The sequence below is a fragment of the Phoca vitulina genome, unplaced genomic scaffold (genome assembly GCF_004348235.1).
Source record: "Phoca vitulina isolate PV1807 unplaced genomic scaffold, GSC_HSeal_1.0 scaffold121, whole genome shotgun sequence".
Classification (NCBI taxonomy): Eukaryota; Metazoa; Chordata; class Mammalia; order Carnivora; family Phocidae; genus Phoca; species Phoca vitulina.
The window spans coordinates 20,677-42,033 of record NW_022589824.1 but is presented as its reverse complement, the minus strand read 5'-3'; the positions used below and the strand labels follow the sequence as shown (position 1 = coordinate 42,033).

Sequence of the window (21,357 nt, the reverse complement as noted above, 5' to 3'; positions counted from 1 at the left end):
CCGACCCCTCACCCCATGTGGCTACAATCAGGTTGTGAGTTTTTCTCCTCCCCCAGATGTGGGTCCCCCGAAGTCAGTGGTCCCTCTGGCCTCATTTGGGGTTCAGCTCCTGGCTTGTTCTTGTTGGACAGATGAAGGCATGATCCGGTAACTAATGGCTACACAGAGTTGAGGTCCCAAGGGCCGCCTTTGGAACCAGACCCCACTGCCCCTCTCCTGGCCCTCCTCGGCCCCTCCCACACGAACCCAGCATCCAGTCCGCGCTCGCCCTCTGCTGGCCTCCGCCGGAACTGCCGGCCGGGCCCTGAAGGCAGCGCACACCTGCTCTCTGCAGGGACTTTGCTCTGACCGCCTCACTTCAAACCTGCAAACCGTGCGGTGGCTTTGCTCACACTCGGACCCGCCAAGCTAATCGCCTGGCCAAGGTCCACAGCCCCGTGTCTGGGAGGCTCCAAGTGGCCCTCCGAGGGTCTCTCCTCCACCCTGCCATGGCGGGCTCTCCTGGGTCCACCACTGCTGCCCTGTGCCATGGGGCTCCCACCTGTTTGGCTTTAACCCTGGTCCAGGACCCCAGCATCCTTCAGCCCAACTGAGACCTCCGACCCTGGTCCTACCACCTGTCCACCGTCCGTCCTAGCTTCCCCAGACCCCAGGCCACACCCATCAGCCCCCACCCCCTCCAGCCCCCTGGCCTCCCTTCTCTCCCAGTGACCATCCGCGGATGCCCTGCCCCCGCTTGATCTCGGGGGTCCTACTTCTGAAGCTGACCGGGGCTGAAGTGCCCAGTCCAGTCTCCCGTGCTCCCTCCCGGGGTGACAGCCCTGCCTTCTCCCGCACACGGGCCTTTCCCGTCCTCACTGACGGCTAGATGGACGGATCCTTCTAAGTCCAAACAGCACGAGGTATATTCAGGGCACGACAGTGGCCAGAAAACAAAGCAGCAAAAATGTTCTTTGTCTGAACTTCACATACAGAATTGTGCCAGCAAAAAAAAAAAAAAAAAAAGAAATACATTCAATAGAAAGTACAAAAAAGGAAAAAATGATGGATTAAAATTTTCTTTACTTTGTTGTATTTTTTCAAAAACAAGGGAATACTTATACCAACATGTAAGTTTTTCACAGTAATGAGTATTATAGCCCAGTCTGTTTTTAAGGCTCAGTGTCTGCAAACTTGACAATTTTGTCATGATCGATCCTTTTCTCCTTGTCGTGATCAGTACACAACCAGCCATATTTGCCCATCTATTTTTGCTCATTGTTGGTAAAAGAACACTTTTTATTGATCTTAATTTCGGTAATTTCCTTTCACTTGCAGCCACAGATTAGGGATGACTTAAAGCAGCATACCTTTGGTAGGAGTCCTAAAAATGCCACTTCCGCTACATTCTAGAAATTGTGATTCGGTCCATGTCTCTGTGTGACCAAAGCCAATCCTCATGGCTTCCAGACGTCTCAGCAGCTGGACAGTAACTCAAGCACTGTCACTGCACTGATGTGGTCTCTTTTGGGTTTTTTTATTCTTATTTTTATTTTTTTTAAAGATTTTCTTTGGGGCGCCTGGGTGGCTCAGTCGTTAAGCGTTGGCCTTCGGCTCAGGTCATGATCCCAGGGTCCTGGGATCGAGTCCCGCATCGGGCTCCATGCTCCGCGGGAAGCCTGCTTCTCCCTCTCCCACTCCCCCTGCTTGTGTTCCCTCTCTCGCTGTGTCTCTCTCTCTGTCAAATAAATAAATAAAATCTTTTAAAAAAAGATTTTATTTATTTGAGAGAGAGAGCATGAGTGGGAGGGAAGGGCAGAGGGAGAGGGAGAAACAGACTCCCCACTGAGCAGGGAGCCCGATGTGGGACTCGATCCCAGGACCCCGGGATCATGACCTGAGCCGAAGGCAGACGTTCCACTGACTGAGCCACCCAGGCGCCCCTGAAAAGGAATTTAAAAATAGAAACAAGAACATTAGTCTCAGTGATGGACTCTAACATCTTAGCGACAGGGGTTCCTGGGAGTGAAAGCTGACAAGAGAGGGCAAGACGTTATCAAAGAAATAGCACAAGAAAATATCCCCAAACTGAAGGGCGCTATTTTCTAAACTTAGAGGGCCCAAAGTTCTGAGCAAATGATTGGGGTAGAAAGCCACATCATGAAATTCTACCCCTATTCATAGGAGCTAATGGGGGAAGCAGGCCGTGTCCACAGGTGGACAGATGAACAGAATGCGGGAAGTCCATGCGATGGAATAGTATTGACCCATAAAAAGGAAGGAGGGTCTGGCACCGGCTGTAAGACCTATGAGCCTTGAGGACACGCTGAGAGAGCCAGTCACAACAGGACAGATACTGTAGGATTCCACTCACTGGAGGTCCCTAGAGGAGCTGAAATAGCAGAAGGTAGAATGGTGGTTGCCAAGGGCTTGGGTGGGGGGTGTGCAGGATGGGAAGTTAGTGAAGGGAGACAGAGCTTCAATTCTACAGAAGGAAGGCATGGTGATGGAGGATGGGGATGGTTTCACAACAGCACGGGTGCATCTAATACTACTTAATTGTATGCCCAAAAACAGTGAAGACGGTGATTTTATGTTAAGTGTATTTTACCACAGTAACAAAAAATGCTTTGGAGGGGGAAGGTCTCCCACCAAGGCCGGACTGCCAGGAAATGGAATCACGGAAACACCTTACCGTCTGTCTGCCACCAAAACCGTGAATAGTCCCTAAATGTGTGAAAAATCCCTCCTTCGTGAGGTACGCAGATGCTCACATTTATTAGATTTTACTAGACAGTTTTTATTTTATTTTTTTAAGATTTTATTTGACAGAGAGAGACACAGCGAGAGAGGGAACACAAGCAGGGGGAGTGGGAGAGGGAGAAGCAGGCCTCCCGCGGAGCAGGAGCCCGATGCGGGGCTCGATCCCAGGACCCTGGGACCATGACCTGAGCCGAAGGCAGACGCATAACGACAGCCACCCAGGCGCTCCCAGAGTTTTTAGTTGATAACATTGAATGCTAGCTTTTCATTAGGGATACAACATTTAAACTTTATCTTAGAAATACAGAAATCGCTGTTTTTTTGTCTCCCAGAAGGCTTTAGAACTGTCTTCTCGTCTCCATGTGTGAAGGTGAACGGGTAACACCGGGACACTGCCCACTGTCAACGACGCGCAAAGAATACGGACGGCGTGCCAGGCCTCCTAGAGCTGGTTCTGTGTGACACCTGCCGCAGGTCCGCGCCCGAGGCTACTCGTCCCTGGACGCTGAGGAAATGGGAAGCACCCAGAGCCAGGAGAGGGTGTGCACAGGTGAGCCTAGGTGTTGGGGGGCTACAGACACCTGCATCACCCGTGTTCTGGTCAGAGAGTGCCACAAGGACAGAGGCACCATGAGTCTCTGCGGCCTCAGGCCTGGACTCCTGACCAAAGGCTAGATGGCAGATGCCTGCATGGACAGAGGACACGGAGGTCTAAGAGAACTGGTTCTCTGGGTCTGAGCCAACCAGGGCAGTTGCAACACCACGGAGCTGATGCAACGTCCCTTGCCGAGATCCCAGCAGTGGGTTCACATGGCCAAATGTCGGTGAAATTTGTGGACTTATTTTAACCACAATTGGTTGAAACCACTGCCTCTTTCCAGGTGGGCTGTTCCTTTATCCCTCTTTCTGGCGCCCACTGGAGTGACCACAAGCGCTTTTGGGAACCCACTAAGGCAACCTTGAGTTGGGATGCACTTAGCTGGGGTTTGTGGGATATTTTTATGACGTTCAGTCTTGCTTGCCTTTCCTGGGGTGGGTAGGTCTTCTGTGGCCACCAATTACCCACCTGCACAGCGTAAGCATGTGGAAGTGAAGAAGAAACAAGATTTGTGGTATGAACCAGAAATGAATCTGCAAACTGGGAGCATAGCGCTTGGCTCTCCCCAACAGTTGTCTCCTCTGATAAATGGTTTCATAAAGCAGTATATACAATTTAATATACCATATACCTTTTTTCTTTTTGGATGGGGATTGCATTGATCAGAATTCCTGTGTTTGTGGAGCATAGACCTGTAGGAGCATCTATGCAAAGCCCCAAGTGTTACCCAAGAACATCAATACCAACAAATACAAATTCTATCAAACGCCTTAGGGAAATGTCTGAATAGTCCTTCTGTTTTTTCATAAAACAATTCTGCAAAGTCATGATGTGGCGCTCAAAGAGAATACAGCCAAAAATGTAAGCAAAAGCATTAAACAGATGCACTTGTTAATTCATACAAATGTTATTTTTCCCCAAATTTTGTGATGCTTGTGGGGTTTCTCAGCTTTTTAAAAACGTATTGACATTTCTCTTTTTACGTATTACCATAAAATAACTGTAAAATATTACCGTGTTGTAAAATAAAGCATTTTTAACGTTATACAAACTATACACATTATACAAAAATATTAACTTTCGTAACTAACCTCATTTTACCATTTTACATTTTTTTCTTAAAGCGCCCTTCCCCGAATTGTGTACGCTTGAGGCCCCACCAAACCCGCATCCACCCTTGCCCCCAGCATCTTTGCAGCACGTGACCACGACTGACGAGACACCGAACTTCAGGTCGCGCGCAGGGTGGCAAACAGAGCATGAGACAGAAACGGAGTCCAAGTCCAGAGAAGCTCCTCCGCAGCCCCTTCCGCCCGTGACCGGGAAGGCGCCGCTCCGACCCGGTGCCCCACGGGGCGGGCCCGCCAGTCCCGCGCGGGGGCCGGGGCTCCGGCGGTCGGGTCCTCGGGGCGCGCCCCCGCCGTCCTCCCCCAAGCACGCAGCCCCTCCTACCCGCACCCTCTCCCCTGCGCGGCCCTGCGCCGCCCTCACCGCACCCCCCCTCCTGGGGTCCCCGGCCCCCCTCCCCCCCTTGCGCCCCCTCCCAAGGCCCCTCCCCACTCCCCGGCCTCCGAGGGCCCCTGACCCACCGCGGGTTGCCCCGCTCCCCCGCCGGCTCCCCGCGTGCGCCCCCTCCGCGCACGGCCCTGACGTCTCCCGCCCCACGTCGCGCGCCGCCCGGCGTTAGCCTGGACGAGCCGGGCGCGGATTGGCCCCGAGCCGCGGGAAGTGCCCGCCCCCCCGGACCGCCGGCCAATGGGGAGGCGGGGGCGGGCCGGCGGCCGGCGCCGGAAGCGGCCGAGCGACGAGGGGACGTCGCGTCGCCGGGTCTCGAGCAGCTGCCGCGGAGCCGCCGGACGGACCGCCGGACCTGCCTGCCCGCCATGGCCGAGAGCGACTGGGACACGGTGACGGTGCTGCGCAAGAAGGGCCCCACGGCCGCCCAGGCCAAGTCCAAGCAGGTGCGGCGCCGTGCGGGCCTCGGGACTCGGGGCGGCCGGGCGGGCGGGGGACGCGGGGCGGGGACGCGGGGCGGGGCCGGGGCTGGGGGCCGGGGGTGCGAGCGGGGCCTGGGGGCCGGGCGGGGCTGGGGTCCGCGGTGGGGTCCTGGGATGAGGGTGGGGACCGGGGCTGGGTAGGCCAGGGGCCGGGGGACCAGCCAGGGGCCTGAGTGAGGGTATAGCGCCAGGGATGGGAGACAGGAGACCAGGGCAAGGAAAATGGCCGGGCGGGGACAGTGTGCGACAGAGGTAGGGTGGGGGAGAGGGCCGGGGACCAGGGAGAGGGAGGGGCCGCGGCAGGGTATGGGAGGACCGGTCGGGGTGCGGGAGGACGGCGGGGAGGAAAGTGGTGGGGGCGTGGACCGGGTGGGCCAGGATGGGTCCAGCAGTGTTTGGGGCCAGCGATGCAGGCCTGGCAGGGAGGCCTAGGTAAGGCCCCAGGTCGTAGAGGCTCTGAATGGGGACAGGGTGGACTTGTGGCCAGTGACAGCGGGGATGGGGCAAGCAGGGGCCCAGGGGAGGTAGAGGGGGAGGACCTCGGAAGGGACCGGGCTGCAAGGCAGTATGGGCACGCCCAAGGTCTCCTCCGCTGGTGCCTGGCGGGTCTGAAGCTGGCTGTGGAGCGTCACTGAGGCCCGTTTGGGGTTTTAGGCAGCCCCTGTCCCTGCGCCAGGGTGGCCTGGAGACCCAGGGCACAGGTGGACTCTGCTTCTGGGTCACTGGAGTGTAGTTGACATGCCTTGAGAGGGACAGAAGGTTTGTAGCTTGGCTGATCTATCCACAATTCGCATGTGAGTCCAGTGTAAGTGTGCAGGGGCGGGTCAGTGACCACCTTTGCTAAGTTTCTACCCTCGGGAGGCCTTGGGCCTGCACCCGCCTGCCGGGTCTGGGCCAGGACTAGCTGCAGCCGCAGAGACAGGCATTCACTGACCCGCCCCGAGCTGCTCGTTTGCAGGGTTAGAACCCAATTCACTGTCCTTTTTTTCCCAAGGAAACTTGGCAGTTACAAGCTAGGAGTCGAGTGAACACGCGTAGAAAGCGTCTCTGAACACAGCACCCTTAGCTCGGCCCCAGTCTCTTTCCTGAGGCGGTAGAATCGTCAAGAAATACATCTTACTAACGTTTGGCAGATGGAGGGCACAGGGTGTTGGTCTTGTTGGCGATGTTTGGGGGTGTGGGTGTGGCTCTGTGCAGGAGTGGATCTGTCGTCGGCATGGGTTCTCAGCAGCGAAGAAGCGGGCTGGGTTTTCCTGCGTAGCGCCTCGTGGACAGGTGCCTGGGTATTTGGTGGCAGAGGGTTTTGCGTACTGAGCTTGGGTTTTAGACTTGGCCTCGCTTGTCCGTCTTGGACAGAGCTTCAGGGCACGAGCTCTGGGCCAGGCCGCCTGGGCTGCAGAGGCCCCGATGTTTGCGGCGTACTGACCAGCTGACAGCAGCCTGCACGGGTGTCTGAGGTGCTGCCGGATCGGATTTTGACCAAAAACTGTGTCCACGTTTTCTAGGCCATCTTAGCAGCTCAGAGACGAGGAGAGGATGTGGAGACTTCCAAGAAATGTGAGTAGTCGTGCTTCCTCACAAAACAGCGGGGCGCTTTCGGGTTCTCTCTGCAGCAGGCAAGAGCACACGCACCGGGCCCCGGGGTGTGTCGGGACGGCTGGCGGCGTGGCCATCCTGGCCGTAGTCAGGAGGGAACTGACCAGAAGATTTAGTGCCCCGTGCTCGTGAGCCCATGGGCTTCCCTGTGTTTTGGACGCCTGGCTTCCCGGGTCACCCTGGCACAGGGCGCCTGTTGGGCCCGGTGCCCATTCTGAAATGGCTCTCTCTTGGTTTGTGGCCAACCTTGTGCTGTGCTTTTCCTCGTGCCGGTACAGGGGCCGCTGGCCAGAACAAACAGCATTCGATCACCAAGAACACGGCCAAGCTGGACCGGGAGACTGAGGAGCTGCACCATGACCGGGTGACCCTGGAGGTGGGCAAGGTGATCCAGCAGGGCCGGCAGAGCAAGGGGCTGACTCAGAAGGACTTGGCGACGGTGAGCATGGCGGGTCCCTTCCTCCCAGCTGCGGTCGGGCAGGCGGGAGGTCGGTGTTCAGAAAGCACCGCAGCCCAGCTTGGGGAGGCTTCGGTTTGCCCTTGGCCTTGGCGTTCTCTGGGGAAGCCGTATCAGGCCAGCTGTCACTTTCTCGTGAGTGTGACGTGGCTTCTATCGTGTGGAGACCCCAGGGCCTCTGAGGGCTGCTCCCGTCAGGCCCTTGGCCTGCATGTTGTCCCGGAATGCGGTGACTCCCTCGGCTCTGTGCTAGTTTTGTGGCCTCCTCTTACTGAACTGTTGTGCGCAAAATACATCTCTAGAAAATCAACGAAAAGCCGCAAGTCATCGCAGACTACGAGAGCGGACGGGCCATTCCCAATAACCAGGTTCTGGGCAAAATCGAGAGAGCTATCGGTGAGTGTCCTGTAGCCTTTATCGGGTCTCCGCTGCTGCCTCCCGACCAGCTGCAGGGCAGCTACCGAGCACAGGCAGGCCCCCGAGGTCGCAGAGTTCTCCAGCCCCTTAAGAGACTCCTGAGTGCATTGCCTGAGTGTCGTCCGCTCCCCCACCCTGGCTCTCACGTCTCCTCTGTCCCCCCCTTTGTTACTGGCCGGCACCCTTTGAGCCCATGGATAAAGGGCTTGGTGGCCCTCCCCTGGTGGCAGTGAGGCACCCAGCACGTGGAGCTCCTGGAGCGCTGGAGCCCGAGTTCTGGGAGGGGCTACCCTGGAAGGTTAGCAGGTGCACGGACAGTGGGCTGAGCCCAGCCAGGACTGGTGGGGGGCAGTCCTCGGCCCCCCGCTCTCCCCGCCGCTCCTTCCTGTGGAGGAAGGGGGCTGATGGGTGGGGGCGCCGTGGCACCGAGCTGCCTCTCGGTCCCGGAGGGGCCGCTGTGGCGATGAGTGGGCCAATGGCTCTTTCAGGCCTCAAGCTCCGGGGGAAGGATATCGGGAAGCCGATTGAGAAGGGGCCAAGGGCGAAATGAACACAAAGCCTCGAAATCAGTGCGTTCCGGCTGATCTCGTCTGGCTGGTTCCCCTTGACCACCAGCGCCAGCGTGGGTCTCTTCACGCGGCCGAGCGGAACGCGGGGCGTTAGCCCTGCCCAGGAACCCCCTCAACCCATACCTGCTGTCAAACAAACGAAACCTTGCAAAGTATTGCTTCTCCTGATCTTTTTTCCTTCCCATCCCCGGTGTCTGCCCAGTCTCAGGGTGGCTCCCCGGGGAGCTCTGAGTGGGACCACCTCACGCTGGCGGGGCTGTGGGGTGGGGCGGCCTGATCGGAAGAGAAGATGCCGTCTCCAGTCCGGCTTTTAGAGAAGCCAATAAACGATTGTTGTCCTTCCTGCTGGCGGAGAGTCATTGCTGTCCAGCGCGGTCTGCCACGCCCCCAGCGCGCCTCTCTGGCCCACAGAGTAGGGAAGACACGGTTTTCGCGACATGCCCCGGGGTGCCTGAGGGACCGGGAAGGTCACCTCTGCAGCGCTGCGTCCTTGTTCCCGGCTGCTGGGACAGTTCATGGGCGTGGGCCCCTGGGCTCCAGACCCATGCGCTCCCCTGGCTTGCAGTCTCCAGTGGGCCGGGATGGCAAGGCGGGGGAGCCCCCCTGCAGGCAGGAGGGGAGCACCTGGCTGTGTGGGTGTGGATGTCACCCGCCCCCTCCCCAGGACAGCATGCCCAGGGGGACCCTCCCCGGGTTAGAAAGATTCTGCTCCATTTTATTAGGCAGGGAGGGTATGTGGGCACACCAGGGGCCTTGACTGCTCAGAGACGGGGGTTGCCTTCATTCTCCGAGCCCGTGAGGTCAGTGGCCTGCTCAGCAGCATCACGAGGGCACCGAGTGACCTCTGCTTTGAGACACATCATTCTGGGGGCCACTTGGACTTCACCATGGGATGGTGGACACGGCGTCCCTTACGACACAGGATATTTACTGTGGGACAGCGGACATGGGACCTTTATTTAGAACCGTAGACACAGCAGAGCATCCCTCCTCAGACCAGCTCTACGCCACCTTACAGCCGCTGAAGTGTTTGCTACTCGGTCTGTCACCTGTACGTGTCCTAAGTCAGATGCAGAATCACCCAGCAAGGCAGGGGCTGGACAGGGCTCGGGTCAGGGTCCCACGGGGTGGGCTGGGCCACCTGAGTGTTGGGGTGCCCGCCAGGCCTCGGACCCACTGTGTCTGTCTCTGGTGTCTCTGGCCCTTGGTCCTGTCTGGTGTGGCCTGCCTGTTACCTGTCACGTGAGTCACTGAGACATGTGGGAGGTACCCCAAGCACATCCTTTCAGCTGGGGATCCCCAAGAGCCCACCTTCCTGCCGACAGCAGGATGCACAGACCTCAGCCAGTAAGTGGGGGTGCCCTCACAGTCCAGGGCATTTATTGGTGGTGAGGACCATCCCCAGGTATGTGGCTGACAGTCTCTGCCGGCTGACAGCTCGGGGGCTCAGTGCGTCCTGGGGGAGGGGCAGGTCTCCCAGGGCTGGGGCCGACGGGGTGGGGGATGCGGGATGCTCGTGTGGAGAGCCAGGTCTGGGTCATCTACTGGTGGCCGGAGAGCGAAGCCGGCAGGGTGACGCCATCCTAGGTGGGAAGAGGGCGCTTCTGAGAGGTGGGTGACGGAGGCAGCCACACGTGCAGCCCCGGTTGGTCCGGCAGGGCAGGCCAGGAGGGGGTTCGCGGTCTCCCCTGCCCGCCTGCCCCCACCCAGGGGCTCCTACCGCATTGAAGACAATGTTGTCGAAGCCCGGGGCCGCGGCCGCCGTCTCGCCTCGGGATGGGCAGCCCCCCTTCTGCAACCAGCGCCGTCCCACGAGTCCAAGCAGCACCAGGAGGACGAGGGCAAGGAGGGCGCTGCCGACCATGGCTGGCACCGACGCGGCCAGTGCCGTTTCCCCTGTGGGCCGTGGGGCATGTGAGCCCCAGGACTCGAGCCCTGCCTGTCAGCCCTACCCCGACGGCCAAGGACACATGGGATGGCCCGTCCTTGAGGCCCCAGTAGGCTGAAGGCTGGGGACCTGGCAGGCAGCTGCTCTGTTCAGACCTGGGGGGCCACAGCCCCAAACTAGACCCGCCCCTTTGTCATGAAGATACAGCAGGCTGGCGGTGGTCTCTGGCCTGACCGGGCCCCTCCTCCAGGGTCAGCCCCCGCCCCCCCGGTCCCCCCAGGAGTGACAACATGCAGTGCAGAGGCCAGGACGGGGATGCAGACCCGGCTTAGCTCCCGAGGGCCCAAGGACGAGGGGTGGCCCAGCCCAGAAGGGGAGGAGACGGGGTGCCTGGGGGGCTCCGTCGGTTAAGTGTCTGATCTTGATTTCAGCTCAGGTCCTGACCTCGGAGTCATGGGATCAAGCCTGGCATTGGGCTCCTCGCTCAGCAGGGAGTCAGCTTGAAAGACTCTCTCCCTTTGCCCCTCCCCCCCACTCACCCGCTCTTGCACGGGCTTGTTCTCTCTCTCAGTAAATAAATCTTTAAAAAAAAAGGGGGGAGGGGACAGTGGGGTAGGGAGGGGATGGTGCTGGGCCCGGCCTGGGTGACTCTCCTGGCCTCTCGGGCCAGAAGCAGGGCCACTGGCGGCCATGTGGGCCGCGAGCTGCTGAGCCCGATGGAGGCCGAGATCCCGAGCAGGGCTGGCTGGCCTGGGCAGGGCTCACCCTGGCTGGATGCGGGCGGCCGGCAGTGCTGCCCGGCCAGATACTCCACGTCGTCCAGGGCAATGGGCCCCAGGGCTGGCTGGCCGCTTAGAGTGGCTTCAAAGACGATCTGACGAGGAGGGAGAAGGGGTTGCATGGGCTGGAGGAGGACGGCCCTGCCTGAGGCCTCGGATCTCCAGCTCTGGGCCGCCGGGCCTCACCTGGAATTCCTCGGCACTGGCCACCTCCACCCGGCCTTCCAGCCACTGGTGCCGCAGGGGCGCGCCCGTGCTCCACACGGTCAGCTGGCCCCGCTCACTGTTGAGGAGCACCCTCAGCTCACCCTTGTCTGCAAGCGGGGGGCCAGGGCGGGTCAGTGCCCCAAGCCCATGGGGCACGGCTGCCCCCGGCCCCGGCTCCTTCCGCCACCCAGGCGCTGGCGGCCTGGCCCCACTCACAGAAGTGCTCTGGAAAGCCCATGTGGTACCAGAAGTGGAGGCAGGAGGCCTTGGTGGCCGGCAGAGGCTGGCTACGCAGCCAGGCTGCCCGGCCCCCTGGGCCCAGCACGCCCGTTTCAAAGAGAACGAAGTGGCCTGGAAATGACAGAGGGCAGGGCTCCGGACTAAGTGGATGGAGTTGACCCCGCCGACCCGTGACCTTTGAGTGCGATGGGAGCCTGGATGGGCTGGGCTGGTGGGCCCCCTTCCCAGCTCAGACCCACCTGCTTCTGTGCCCAGAGTGTGGTCCACAGGGGGCTGGGGGTAGCGAGAAGGTGTGGCCCCACTGCTCCAGTCCCAGCTATACCCTCCCAGGCCGGGCCAGGGCAGATGGCTCCAGCCACACAGGCCAGCCTCAAAGTCACAGGAAGCTGCAAGAAACCTGGGCAGGTGAGCAGGGCTGCCCCCACTCCCCCTCTCTATTCCGGGGGCATCCCGGCTGCTGGGGCCGGGGCCTGGGCCAGGCATCTTGGGGTTGGCATGGAGCTGGTACCGGCCATGAGTCATGGCAGGTGCCGGGCCCAGGCCGGGGCTCCCCACCTGGCCGGGGGCAGGGCCCGTCCTGGAGCAGCAGGTCGTCCAGCGCAACATAGGAGTGCTCCACGCCGGCGGCCACCGCTTCAAACACCACCTGGGCAGACACAGGGCAGGGTCGCCTCGCGCACAGTCTGGACAGCCCTCGAAGGTGAGAAGGCCACCCGCCCCCACACTCACCCGCCAGGCCCTCTCGGCCTGCACGTCCACACTTCCCAGGCGCCAGGCAAACCCTCCGTGGGCACTGACGCTGAGCACCTGACGCCTCTCGGCCTCCTCCACATGGACCTGCAGGGTGCCTGCCACACCGCGTGGCCAGCCTCGGTCAGCAGCGGCGGGGGGGGAACGGCCACTCAGGGGCTCCCGGGCAGCCTGGGCACGGGGGCTGGGGAGACCCTGCAGCCCCTCACCTGGGTTTCTGAGGCTCAGGTGGTACCAGAAGGTCAGGCAGGCAGGCTGGGCCAGAGGCTGGTGCTCCTCTGAGGTCAGGGAGGCCACGTGGCCACGGGGCAGGGCCTGTGGGCTCGTGTCCACCACCATGTAGTGCCCTGGGAGGTGCCAAGGTCAGCCTGCGTCTGACTCCCCCTGCCTCCCCCTCCTCACCCCTGCCGCGTACCCTGAGCCGTCTCTGTGGTGTGGTCAGTGCGGGGGCCCCAGGAGGCGTGGCCCGTGGCATTGGCCTGGCGTGTCCAGAGGCCTCGGCCCTCGCTGGAGAAACCACAGGCCGAGTCCTCGAAGGAGCACCGCCTGGGGGCCCAGCAGGGCCCGGGCCGCACGGCCACGTCGTCCAGCGCCATTGTGCCGTGGTAGCCGTCACGGAGGCCCTCGAACACCAGCTGGGGGCAGAGGCCGTCAGCGGCTGCGGGCCCGGCCCGCCCGCCCACCCCGCCCGGCGTGGGGCCTCACCTGGTACTTGGCGCCAGAGCTCGGCCGGTGGTGCAGGGTGGCCCAGGCCTCGAGCCAGCGGTTGCCGTGGGCGCCGGTCCGCGACCACAGGACGGTCTCTGCCTCTCCTTCTCGCCTCACTGCCAGGCGCAGTGTCCCTAGACGCAGGGGAGGGTAGGAGGGGACCAGAGCCCCACTCCTGGTGGCTTCCCACCCCTCCTCGGGGGCTCTGGAGAGACAGAACGGGGAGCCCCTGCCCAGCACCAAGGTCACTCACCGATCTGGGGCCCGTGGAGGTGGTACCAGAAGGAGAGACACTCCTGAGGGGCTGCTGGGGCCTGGGGCTGGGTGAGCAGGTGGGCACCAGGGCCCCGGGCCGGGGGGTCCATGGGGTCCAGGAACAAGAAGTAGCCTGCCGTGGGGACACAGGGCTGAGCTGCAGAGATGCCGGCGTCCGGGAGGGGCTTGGCCCGAGGTGGGCGCGCTCCCCTCCCCCCCCGAGTCTGAGAGCTGCTCCCCGGGCTTGGGTGCCCCCACGCTACCTTGGCCCGTGGTGTGGTCGTACCCGGGGCCGCGGCTCTGGATTCGGCGCCAGTGGGCATCTGTGAGGTGGCCGCTGTGCCAGCCACAAGTGTCCCGCTCAAAGTTACAGGAGACCTCTGAGGGTGGGGCGGTGGGGGGTCAGCACACCCCAGCACCACCGGCCCCTCTGAGTCCTGAGAGGGCGGAGACTTGTCCTCTGGGGGGGCTCCCAGGGGTCCCTCTAGGTGGTCTGGGCGGGAGGCCCCTGGGTAGGGACTGGGACCTGAGTCCTTCTCAGTGGCGGTCACAGGGCTGCAATCCTTCAAGGCCACATCGTCCACTCCAGCACCCTGCTGGCCAGGGCCGTCCAAGTCCACCAGGCCAACAAACTCCAGCTTCATAAAGAGCACAAGGGGGGCGGCTATTAAGTCAGGGCTGGCTCGGTGAACCCCCTGCCCCCCAGGCTGCGCTCCTTACCCGGAAAGGCCGGCGGCGCGCCCCAAGAAGGACCGTGTCCACCTTCCAGCCCCTGCTGCTGCTCGGCGCCTGCCACACCAGCTCACGGCTGCTGCCGTCCACCACGACCAGGGCCAGGAAGCCTGGCCCAGGGGGTCACGGTGGGTCCACCTGGCCCGCCCCACCGCCACCCTCCCGCAGGGCGCATCGGGGAGCTCTTGTCAGCCTCAGGGCGGTACCTTGGGGGTAACTGTGGAAATAGTAAGCCATGCGGAGCTCACAGCGGGGGCCCGAGGGGCCCAGGGGAGGAGTGAGGACCCGGGCCTCCGCCGCCGGCTGTCCCCAGGCCCTCTGCAAGGACAGGAAGTGCCCTGAGGAAGAGCGAGGCCTCTGAGAGCCAGTTCCTGCCAGGGACCCCCGACGCAGACACATGCCCTGGTGCGAAGAGGCGGAGCAGGGAGCCCTCCGTGGGCACGGTGCGCGGGCACGGGCCTCACCAGCAGCAGCCGCGCCGGCAGCCGAGCCAGGGTCTCCGCTCTCTTGGGCGCGGAGACGCCCCCACTGCAGCCGCCCCACGCTGGCATCCTCCCAGCCCCCGGCCGTGGGGGGCTCAAAGTCCGTGCTGCCTGGAACGGTAGCCCGCGCTGAGGGGCAGTGGGGAGGGTGCGGACCAAGAGGGCCCCACCTCTCCCCGGCTCCAGCCGCCCCTCACCACATTCCTGCTCATCCTCGCCCCCCTGGCACTGTTGCTGGAAGTCACAGAGCTGCTCCGGGGGGACACACAGGTCCCCACAGGAAAGATGTCCTGGCTCGCAGAAGTCCTGGGGCCGGGGGGCGGGGGCCCAGAGCCCAGCAGGCGGGCTGGACCCCTCTGTGGGGTTAGAACAGGGGTCAGGCGGGCGGGGTGGTGCTTCTCCGGGGCGGGGAGGGGCTCGGCAGGCCCACCTGGGACTGGCTGGCAGTGGTCCGACAGGATGAGGTCATCCAGGCTCACGACGCCACCCGGGCCCGTGTGCCCAGTGAGCAGGATCTGAGGGCGCAGGGGGCTCAGGGCGTGCCCCAGCACCCTTCTATCCTGCCCAGGTCGGCTCCCTCCAGCCTCCCTCTCCCCGCCTCATACTTTCCATGTCACTGGACACCCTCTCTGGTCACCGCCCCCCACACGGCCCTGCAAGGGGAGCTGTGAAAGTGACCGCTCCTTCCCTGGGGCGTCCTCCCGGAGCTCACCAACAAGCAAACCAGCTTCCTGCTGAGGCGGCCTGGAGCGACTGGGGCCAGCCCCCCGAGCTCCCCTGCCCCACCTGTGGGGGCCCTCCAGACCTCCCACGTGCCCCCCACCCCGGCCACTGCTCTCTCCAGCCTCACCCGGAAGGGGTGCTTGCTCTGGATGTCGACCCTGTCTCGGACCCAGGCGGCCCCCAGCTCCCCATGGCGCCTGCGCAGCAGGATGGGGCCCTGGGGGGAGCCCGGGCTCCGAGTCTGCAGGAACAGCTGAAGGTAGCCATCCTCGGACCCATGCAGGTAGTGATAGAAGATTAACTGAGAAGAAGCCGAGGAAGGTCAGGGAGACCCGCGAGCCTGGGCCCCCGGGACAGGCCACCCTGTGTCCCCCACCTGCCTCACCGAGCAGTTGTGGGTGCCCGAGGCTTGGAACTCGGGGCTGGAGAGGACAGCGGGGGCACTGGGCTCGGCCACGGAGACCAGGAAGGAGCCTGGGGAGAGACAGGTGTGGGCCGGGCTGGCGGGGCTGTGGTGGGTGTGGACCAGCGTCCCCGGCGGGCCTCACCGTGCGCGCTGTTCCGGCTGTGGTCGCGGCGCGGCCAGGCTGGTGGCCTGGCACCGGCACTGTGGTTCCGGGCCCAGCCCTCCGAGTGGTTCCACGGGCCCAGGCCCGTCTCAAAGTCCGTGGCCGTGTGGTGGCCTGGGCGGGGGGGGGGGGGCGGGGGTTGTGCTCAGGCTGCCAGCAGGGCCTCTCTGCCCGCCCTACGCCCCACGCCCCACCACGTTCTCTGGATGGTCCATAGCAGCCCCTCCAGCTCACGGCAGGCCGGTGCGTCCTCGTCTGAGCCGTCCCCACAGTCGTCCTCCCCGTCACATAGCTGGTGGGGCTCCACACAGGCCATGTTCTGGCAATGGTGATGCCCCGGGGGGCAGTGTGCCTGGGGAGCTGAGATGGGGGAGGGGCGGCCCATCACAGTGACCCCAAACCTTGGGGCCGGGGCAGCTGGGGGAGAGGCTCAAGACCATCTGAATTGGGAGTGAGCAGGTGAGGGGCTCCTGCTAACCCACCCCCCCCAGGTGTGGGTCCATGGCAGGGGGGCCTTACTGGGCAGCCCACAGCCCCTGAAGAGCACGTCGTCCAAGGCCACGGTGCCCCTGTGGGTGGCATTTCGAGTGGCAGAGAAGGTCACCTGAAAAGAGTGGGGTCCTTAGGACTTAAGTCCGGGCTCAGACCCTCCCTGCTGCCCCCAGCACCCAGACCACCCCCAGCTCACCCGGAAGTCGTCCTGGATACGGCCAGTGGCCACCACCAGCTCCTGCCAGCCTGGGCCCCAGGGCCCGGAGCTCTGCCACAGGGTCAAGGTCTCGGCCCTGTGGGTCAGCTCTAGCCGCAGCTCAGCCACATCTGGAATGGGGGGGTCCCGGGGTGGCTCAGGCCCCAGGGCTTCCCCCAGCCTGCTGGCTGTGCCCTGCCCTAGGACGCTTGTCCCTCCTATGGGGTGATCTCTCAGGCTCTGCAGCCGCCCTCCTTCCTTTTGGGTCTCTCCCCTCAGGACACGCCACCCCGGCAGCGGGGTCCTGGGCACCCACCTCCAGACGCCGCGTGGTACCAGAGCCTCAGCTCACAGGTGGGGGCTGCGTTGTGCAGGAGGGGGGAGCGCACGGCTGCGGTGGAGGCCTCTTTCCCACGGTGGGTGCCAACAGCCATGTACCAGCCTGGCCCGGCAGAGAGGTCAGGACATGGGCCCGGGGGTAGAGGGGAGGGGGCGTCACGGAGACCCGCCCAGCCTCACCGAGGTCCGTGCCGAGAGTGTGGTCTGAGCGCGGCCCCAGAGCCTCCAGGGCGGCTCCCGCCCTGTCCCGAAGCCAGCTGTAGCCTGAGGTGCTGATGTCCTGCCAGCCACAGGAGTCCTGCTCGAAGTCGCAGGCGAAGGGGGCGCCCAGGGCGGGCGAGGCTCCGTGGTAACCTGGAGAGCGGGAGGTCAGCGGCCGCCTGCAGAGGGTGGGCCTGCCTGCCCCCTGCCCAGCCCCAGTTTACCACACTGGGTCTCCTCGGAGCAGCCTGGACAGTCACACACGAAGTTGCACGTGGCCTCGCGGGGGACCCTGCAGTTGTTGGGGATCCAGGCCCAGCCTGGGGGCCCAGCTGCTAGCAGAGAGACAGCCAGGTGGCTGGAGGCAGGGTGACCTCCCACTCCCAGGCAACCCACAACGTTGTTCTGCTTTGGGGCCCGGGGCCAAGAGGTCAGGTGGGGAGGGGGCTGGGTCCTGCCACCCGGGGCTCCCAGTCGGGGCCAGGCAGAGTACATCTGGCCTGGGAGAGGGTGGCTGCATGGTGGGATGGCGGTGGGTATGTGAGCATGGGACCAAGGGCCCCCACCATGGGACAGCCCCCAGGAGGGGAGCCGGAGCCCACCAAGGAACTGGAGGGGCTGCCAGGAGGGTGCCCCTGCCCCCTCCTCAGGCTCCATTTGGTCTAAGAGTGGTGGACTAGGGTCTTGCCTTGGGACCTGTGGACTTTGGGGGCCGGAGGAAGCAGAATTCTTGCCCCTTTCCCAACGGCTTGTCTTGCCCCCCCCCCCCCCCCGCATGTTCACCCAGGGCCTTGCACCCCTCCTCCCCTGCAGGCCTGGCACCTGTGCCCATGGCCGACCCTGCTTCAGCAGCCAGATCCGACAACTCACCCACGAGCAGGACCAGGGCAGGCAGGAGGTGGCCGGGCAGAGGCATGGCCGGGCCGGGGGAGCGAACGGTGTGCGCGCTGGGCGGCCTGTGGCTATTCTGCCCGGTTATCTGTCTGCGGCCCCACGGGCTGACTCTGCTCCGACTGGAGAGGGGGGCCTTGGCCCCTTGTGTACCCGCGGCCCGTCAGCAGGCCCCACCCCGTGCTGATGAGGATGAACATCCGGCTGTAAAAGTGTCCAGGAGAGGGGCCCCTGGCCCAGGTCGGCTCCCACCCGCCCGGCTCCTTCGGACCAAAGGTCGGGCCGCAGTCGTCGTGCCCACCGCTGCCTAGCCCTGCCTGGTGGAGGCCCGGGGGGAAGGCGCTGCGGTGACCCCGTCAGGCTCTGAGGTCCCCCAGAGCTCGGAGCAGGAGCCCCACATGTGCACACCATGTCCCCCGGCCCCCTGCCCCAAGGGACCAGGAGCTTCATCCTTCTCCGGAGCCCAGTCCGTGGCTTCCAGTTGGCTTATTCAAGGATAAATGACAATCACTTATCCAACAACCATTCCGGGCAGTGCGGCTGGGGGCTGCCAGGCACACACCCCAGGGTCTGGCTGCCACTGACCACGGTGGGACCTCCGGAGCTTGCCTTACCGGACCTGTCTCCTCATCGGTGACGTGGTCACAATAGCGCCTGCCTGGAGCGGCGACCGGGAGGCTCCCGTGAGCTCACAGAAGGCACGCACCACGAGATGGCACCCATGCTCACGGGGAGCCACGGGACAGCCGCTCAGCAGTGCCTGGCTCTCCCCTCCCCCATACTACATCCACTTGCCACAGCTGGTCCCCCCACAGCCCTGCACTGGGAGGGGGGAGGGGGTCCTGGGAAGGGGGCTCCCAGCTCCAAGTCTGAAGCCTCAGCCATTTACTTTGAGCAGGAGCCTGTGGCTGTAGGTCAGGTGCCGTGGGACCTGGTCTTGGAAGGGGTCCTGGGTTATGTCACATGTGACCTCCAACGGCAGATCACGCGGGGACACTGGTATCAGCTGGCCCCGAGGGACCTGGTGCTACTTCCTTGCTCAAGGGCTCGAAGAGCCTCCTCCCAGATGTCCTTGGACATAGGAGCCATATGGAGGAGCAATCAGGCCATAAATGGGGGCAGCGGCGCAGGGGCCCCCTTATCAGACCGCAAAGGGCTGACTGTGCATTGCCACTCCCTGGGGCCCCCAGATGTGGAGCCGGGTAGGGGGCAGCCAGCAGGGGCCCTGCTGTTTCCAGGGCCACCCCCGGCTCTCTGCCAACCACCCCCTCTAGTCAGGGGCCCCCAGGGGTGACCGGGAAACAGAAAAATCAAGACACACAGCATCTGGGAACAGCAGGGGTGATAACATTTTTAATTCCTGTGGGTGACGTAAACCGGGGCACTTGGGCCAGGCTGGTGTTGGTCTCCAGCGCCTGGCCAGGGGGTACAGCTGGCCCCTTGGGCAGGCCTCAGTAACCGTCATCGGCCCAGGTGACCTCGTAGTCAGGGTACACGGCTTTGATCTTCTCAGTGGAGACGGAGTGTTGGGCACGACCATAACCCTGAAGAGAGAAGCCAATCTTACAGCCCCATCCTGGCTCTGGGCGTCCATCAGCAGCAAAACCCAGGAGCTGGCTTGGGGAGGGGTCCCCGGGTGGAGCCACACGGGGCCATCCCTCCCTGATTGTCCCAGGGAGCTCTCCTGAGGAAAGGTGGCTGCCAAGGTGAGCAGTCCTTGAGGGTGGGCCCTGGGCTAGAGGGCTATCCCAGGTGCCAAGAGAGACGGGGTAACCACTGCGGCTTGGAAAAGGCAGAGGGAGGGGCTTCTGAGCTTCACCCCAAAGCTGACTGCCTCCAAGAGCTGGAGGGCAGTGATGGCCCAGCCAGGCCTGGTGTAGGAACAGGACATGGCCCCCTGTGGCTGGGGGGGCAGGCAGGGGCCTCCCTCCCACCCCACGTGGGAAATGGGCAAGCCACTGGAGGGAGGGGTCTGCAGCTGAGACAGCCCAGAGAACCCCCAGCACTGCAGGCCTCCTGGGTGCAGGGCAGGGAGTGCTTGTGAGAGCTGGTCTCTCAACCCCCGACCCGGGCTGTGGGCTCACCATGGAGTAGCCATACACGTGGATCTTCTTGTCCTGGCTCTGGTGGGAGATGCGCCCGCCTCCCAGGCACTCACAACTATAGCCCTTCTTCTGCATCTCGCCCGATACCTTGTCATAGATGTCAGCTGGGACAGGGAAGGTAGCTCAGCACCGGCCATGGCCCTCGGAGGCCCAGGGCATCTGAAGCTCCAGCTCTGAGCAGCTCCTTCCGCAGGAGAGGAGCCCCTCCAGGCTGGGACGCCATGAAAGGGAGGAAGGCGTGCACCCGGGCAAGAGCGCTGGGGCTAGGAGACAGGGGTCGGGCCATGGCAGCCCCTCGCCCTCCAGGACCCTGACTCCCTGAGCCAGCCCAGATTCAGACCTGGTACAGGATCGTCTCTCGCCACGCCCCTCAGCCCCGCCCCCGACCCAACCACGCCCCTTAGCCGATCGACCCCGCCCCGGCCCTCAGCCCCGCCCCGAAAACGCCCTCCGGCTCCGCCCTCACCATGGTACTCGGCCCACTTGTAGCCGCGCACGATCTCCTTGCTCTCCCCGGCCGGGGCCTCGGACGGCGGCGCCGAATGAACTCGAATCAGCACGTACTTGAAGACGCCGTCGGAATCGATGTCCACATCGGCGATCTGGGCGAGGTCCGCCGCCGCCATGTTCCCCACAGCCCGCCCGCCCCTGCAGACCGCGGCCCTTCCTCCAGCGATCCCGGGTTGAGTCAACCGTGCAAGAGGCGGGCTCTAGGAGTCCGTGACCAATCGCGCGGGGGCATGCTGCTCGAGCCCAGAGCCTCAGCCAATCGTGCCGCCCACCTGCGGCACAGACTGGCCAATGGCAATCTAGCTCCTTGCACGCTGAGGCCACGCCGGTCCCCCTTAAAGGGGAACAGGGAACTGGGAACCCGGAGTGGGTGGTGATTAAATTCAGCCAACAGAGCAGTTCCTTTTTAGCGGGGTCTGGGAGGCGGAGTGGGCAGCGGGGACGGTGGCGGGCGCCTTTAGAGGGGGTTTGGCGGCCCGTGAGACCCAAGGGACACGCACCGGTCTTGATCTCTCCTCCTCGTCCCCTCACCCTCATGTCCCAAGGCCTCCTCGTCATCCCACCGCGTCCCGAGTCCTCTCTCAGCGTCCTCCCACCGCATCCCAAGGCCTCCACCCCGTCCCCCAACGCGCCTCAAGGCCTCCTCCCCGTCCCCCACCGGGTCCCAAGGCCTCCTCCCTGTCCTTCCACCGCATCCCAAGGCCTCCTCCCCGCCTCCCACCGCGTCCCAAGGCCCTCCTCCCCGTTCCCCCACCGCGTCCCAAGTCCTCCTCTCCATCCCCCACCGCGTCCCAAAGCCTCCTCCCCGTCCCCAACCGCGTCCCAAGGCCCTTCTCCCCGTCCCCCACAGTGTCCCAAGGTCTCCTCCCCGTCCCCCACCGCGTCCCACGGCCCTCCTTCCCGTCCCCCACCGC

At 63.5% G+C, this 21,357-nt stretch overlaps 3 protein-coding genes across 3 annotated transcripts; 1 reads left to right on the top strand and 2 right to left on the bottom strand.

The window, feature by feature from the left end:
• The first annotated feature begins 5,114 nt into the window (after nt 1-5,114).
• Nucleotides 5,115-8,718, top strand: EDF1 (endothelial differentiation related factor 1). Its single transcript, XM_032398816.1, has 5 exons — nt 5,115-5,301; nt 6,843-6,894; nt 7,212-7,372; nt 7,693-7,786; nt 8,296-8,718. The coding sequence occupies exons 1-5, from the start codon at nt 5,224-5,226 to the stop codon at nt 8,355-8,357; spliced, it is 447 nt and encodes a 148-aa protein (XP_032254707.1). The 5' UTR covers nt 5,115-5,223; the 3' UTR covers nt 8,358-8,718.
• Nucleotides 8,719-9,917: 1,199 nt separating this feature from the next.
• On the bottom strand, nt 9,918-17,853 carry MAMDC4 (MAM domain containing 4). Its single transcript, XM_032398797.1, has 27 exons — nt 17,808-17,853; nt 17,162-17,269; nt 16,917-17,090; nt 16,714-16,839; nt 16,398-16,528; nt 16,229-16,313; nt 15,944-16,069; nt 15,689-15,823; nt 15,526-15,614; nt 15,268-15,441; nt 14,848-14,932; nt 14,615-14,773; nt 14,400-14,528; nt 14,142-14,273; nt 13,467-13,583; nt 13,202-13,336; nt 12,946-13,082; nt 12,656-12,875; nt 12,450-12,587; nt 12,220-12,338; nt 12,046-12,136; nt 11,730-11,876; nt 11,467-11,601; nt 11,230-11,357; nt 11,030-11,138; nt 10,097-10,272; nt 9,918-9,959 (listed from the first exon to the last, which is right to left on the bottom strand). The coding sequence occupies exons 1-27, from the start codon at nt 17,851-17,853 to the stop codon at nt 9,918-9,920; spliced, it is 3,393 nt and encodes a 1,130-aa protein (XP_032254688.1).
• A 1,303-nt stretch (nt 17,854-19,156) lies between these two features.
• On the bottom strand, nt 19,157-21,126 carry PHPT1 (phosphohistidine phosphatase 1). Its single transcript, XM_032398833.1, has 3 exons — nt 20,400-21,126; nt 19,913-20,037; nt 19,157-19,372 (listed from the first exon to the last, which is right to left on the bottom strand). Exons 1-3 carry the CDS (start codon nt 20,557-20,559, stop codon nt 19,280-19,282), a joined length of 378 nt encoding a protein of 125 aa, XP_032254724.1. The 5' UTR covers nt 20,560-21,126; the 3' UTR covers nt 19,157-19,279.
• Between the last annotated feature and the right edge of the window lie 231 nt (nt 21,127-21,357).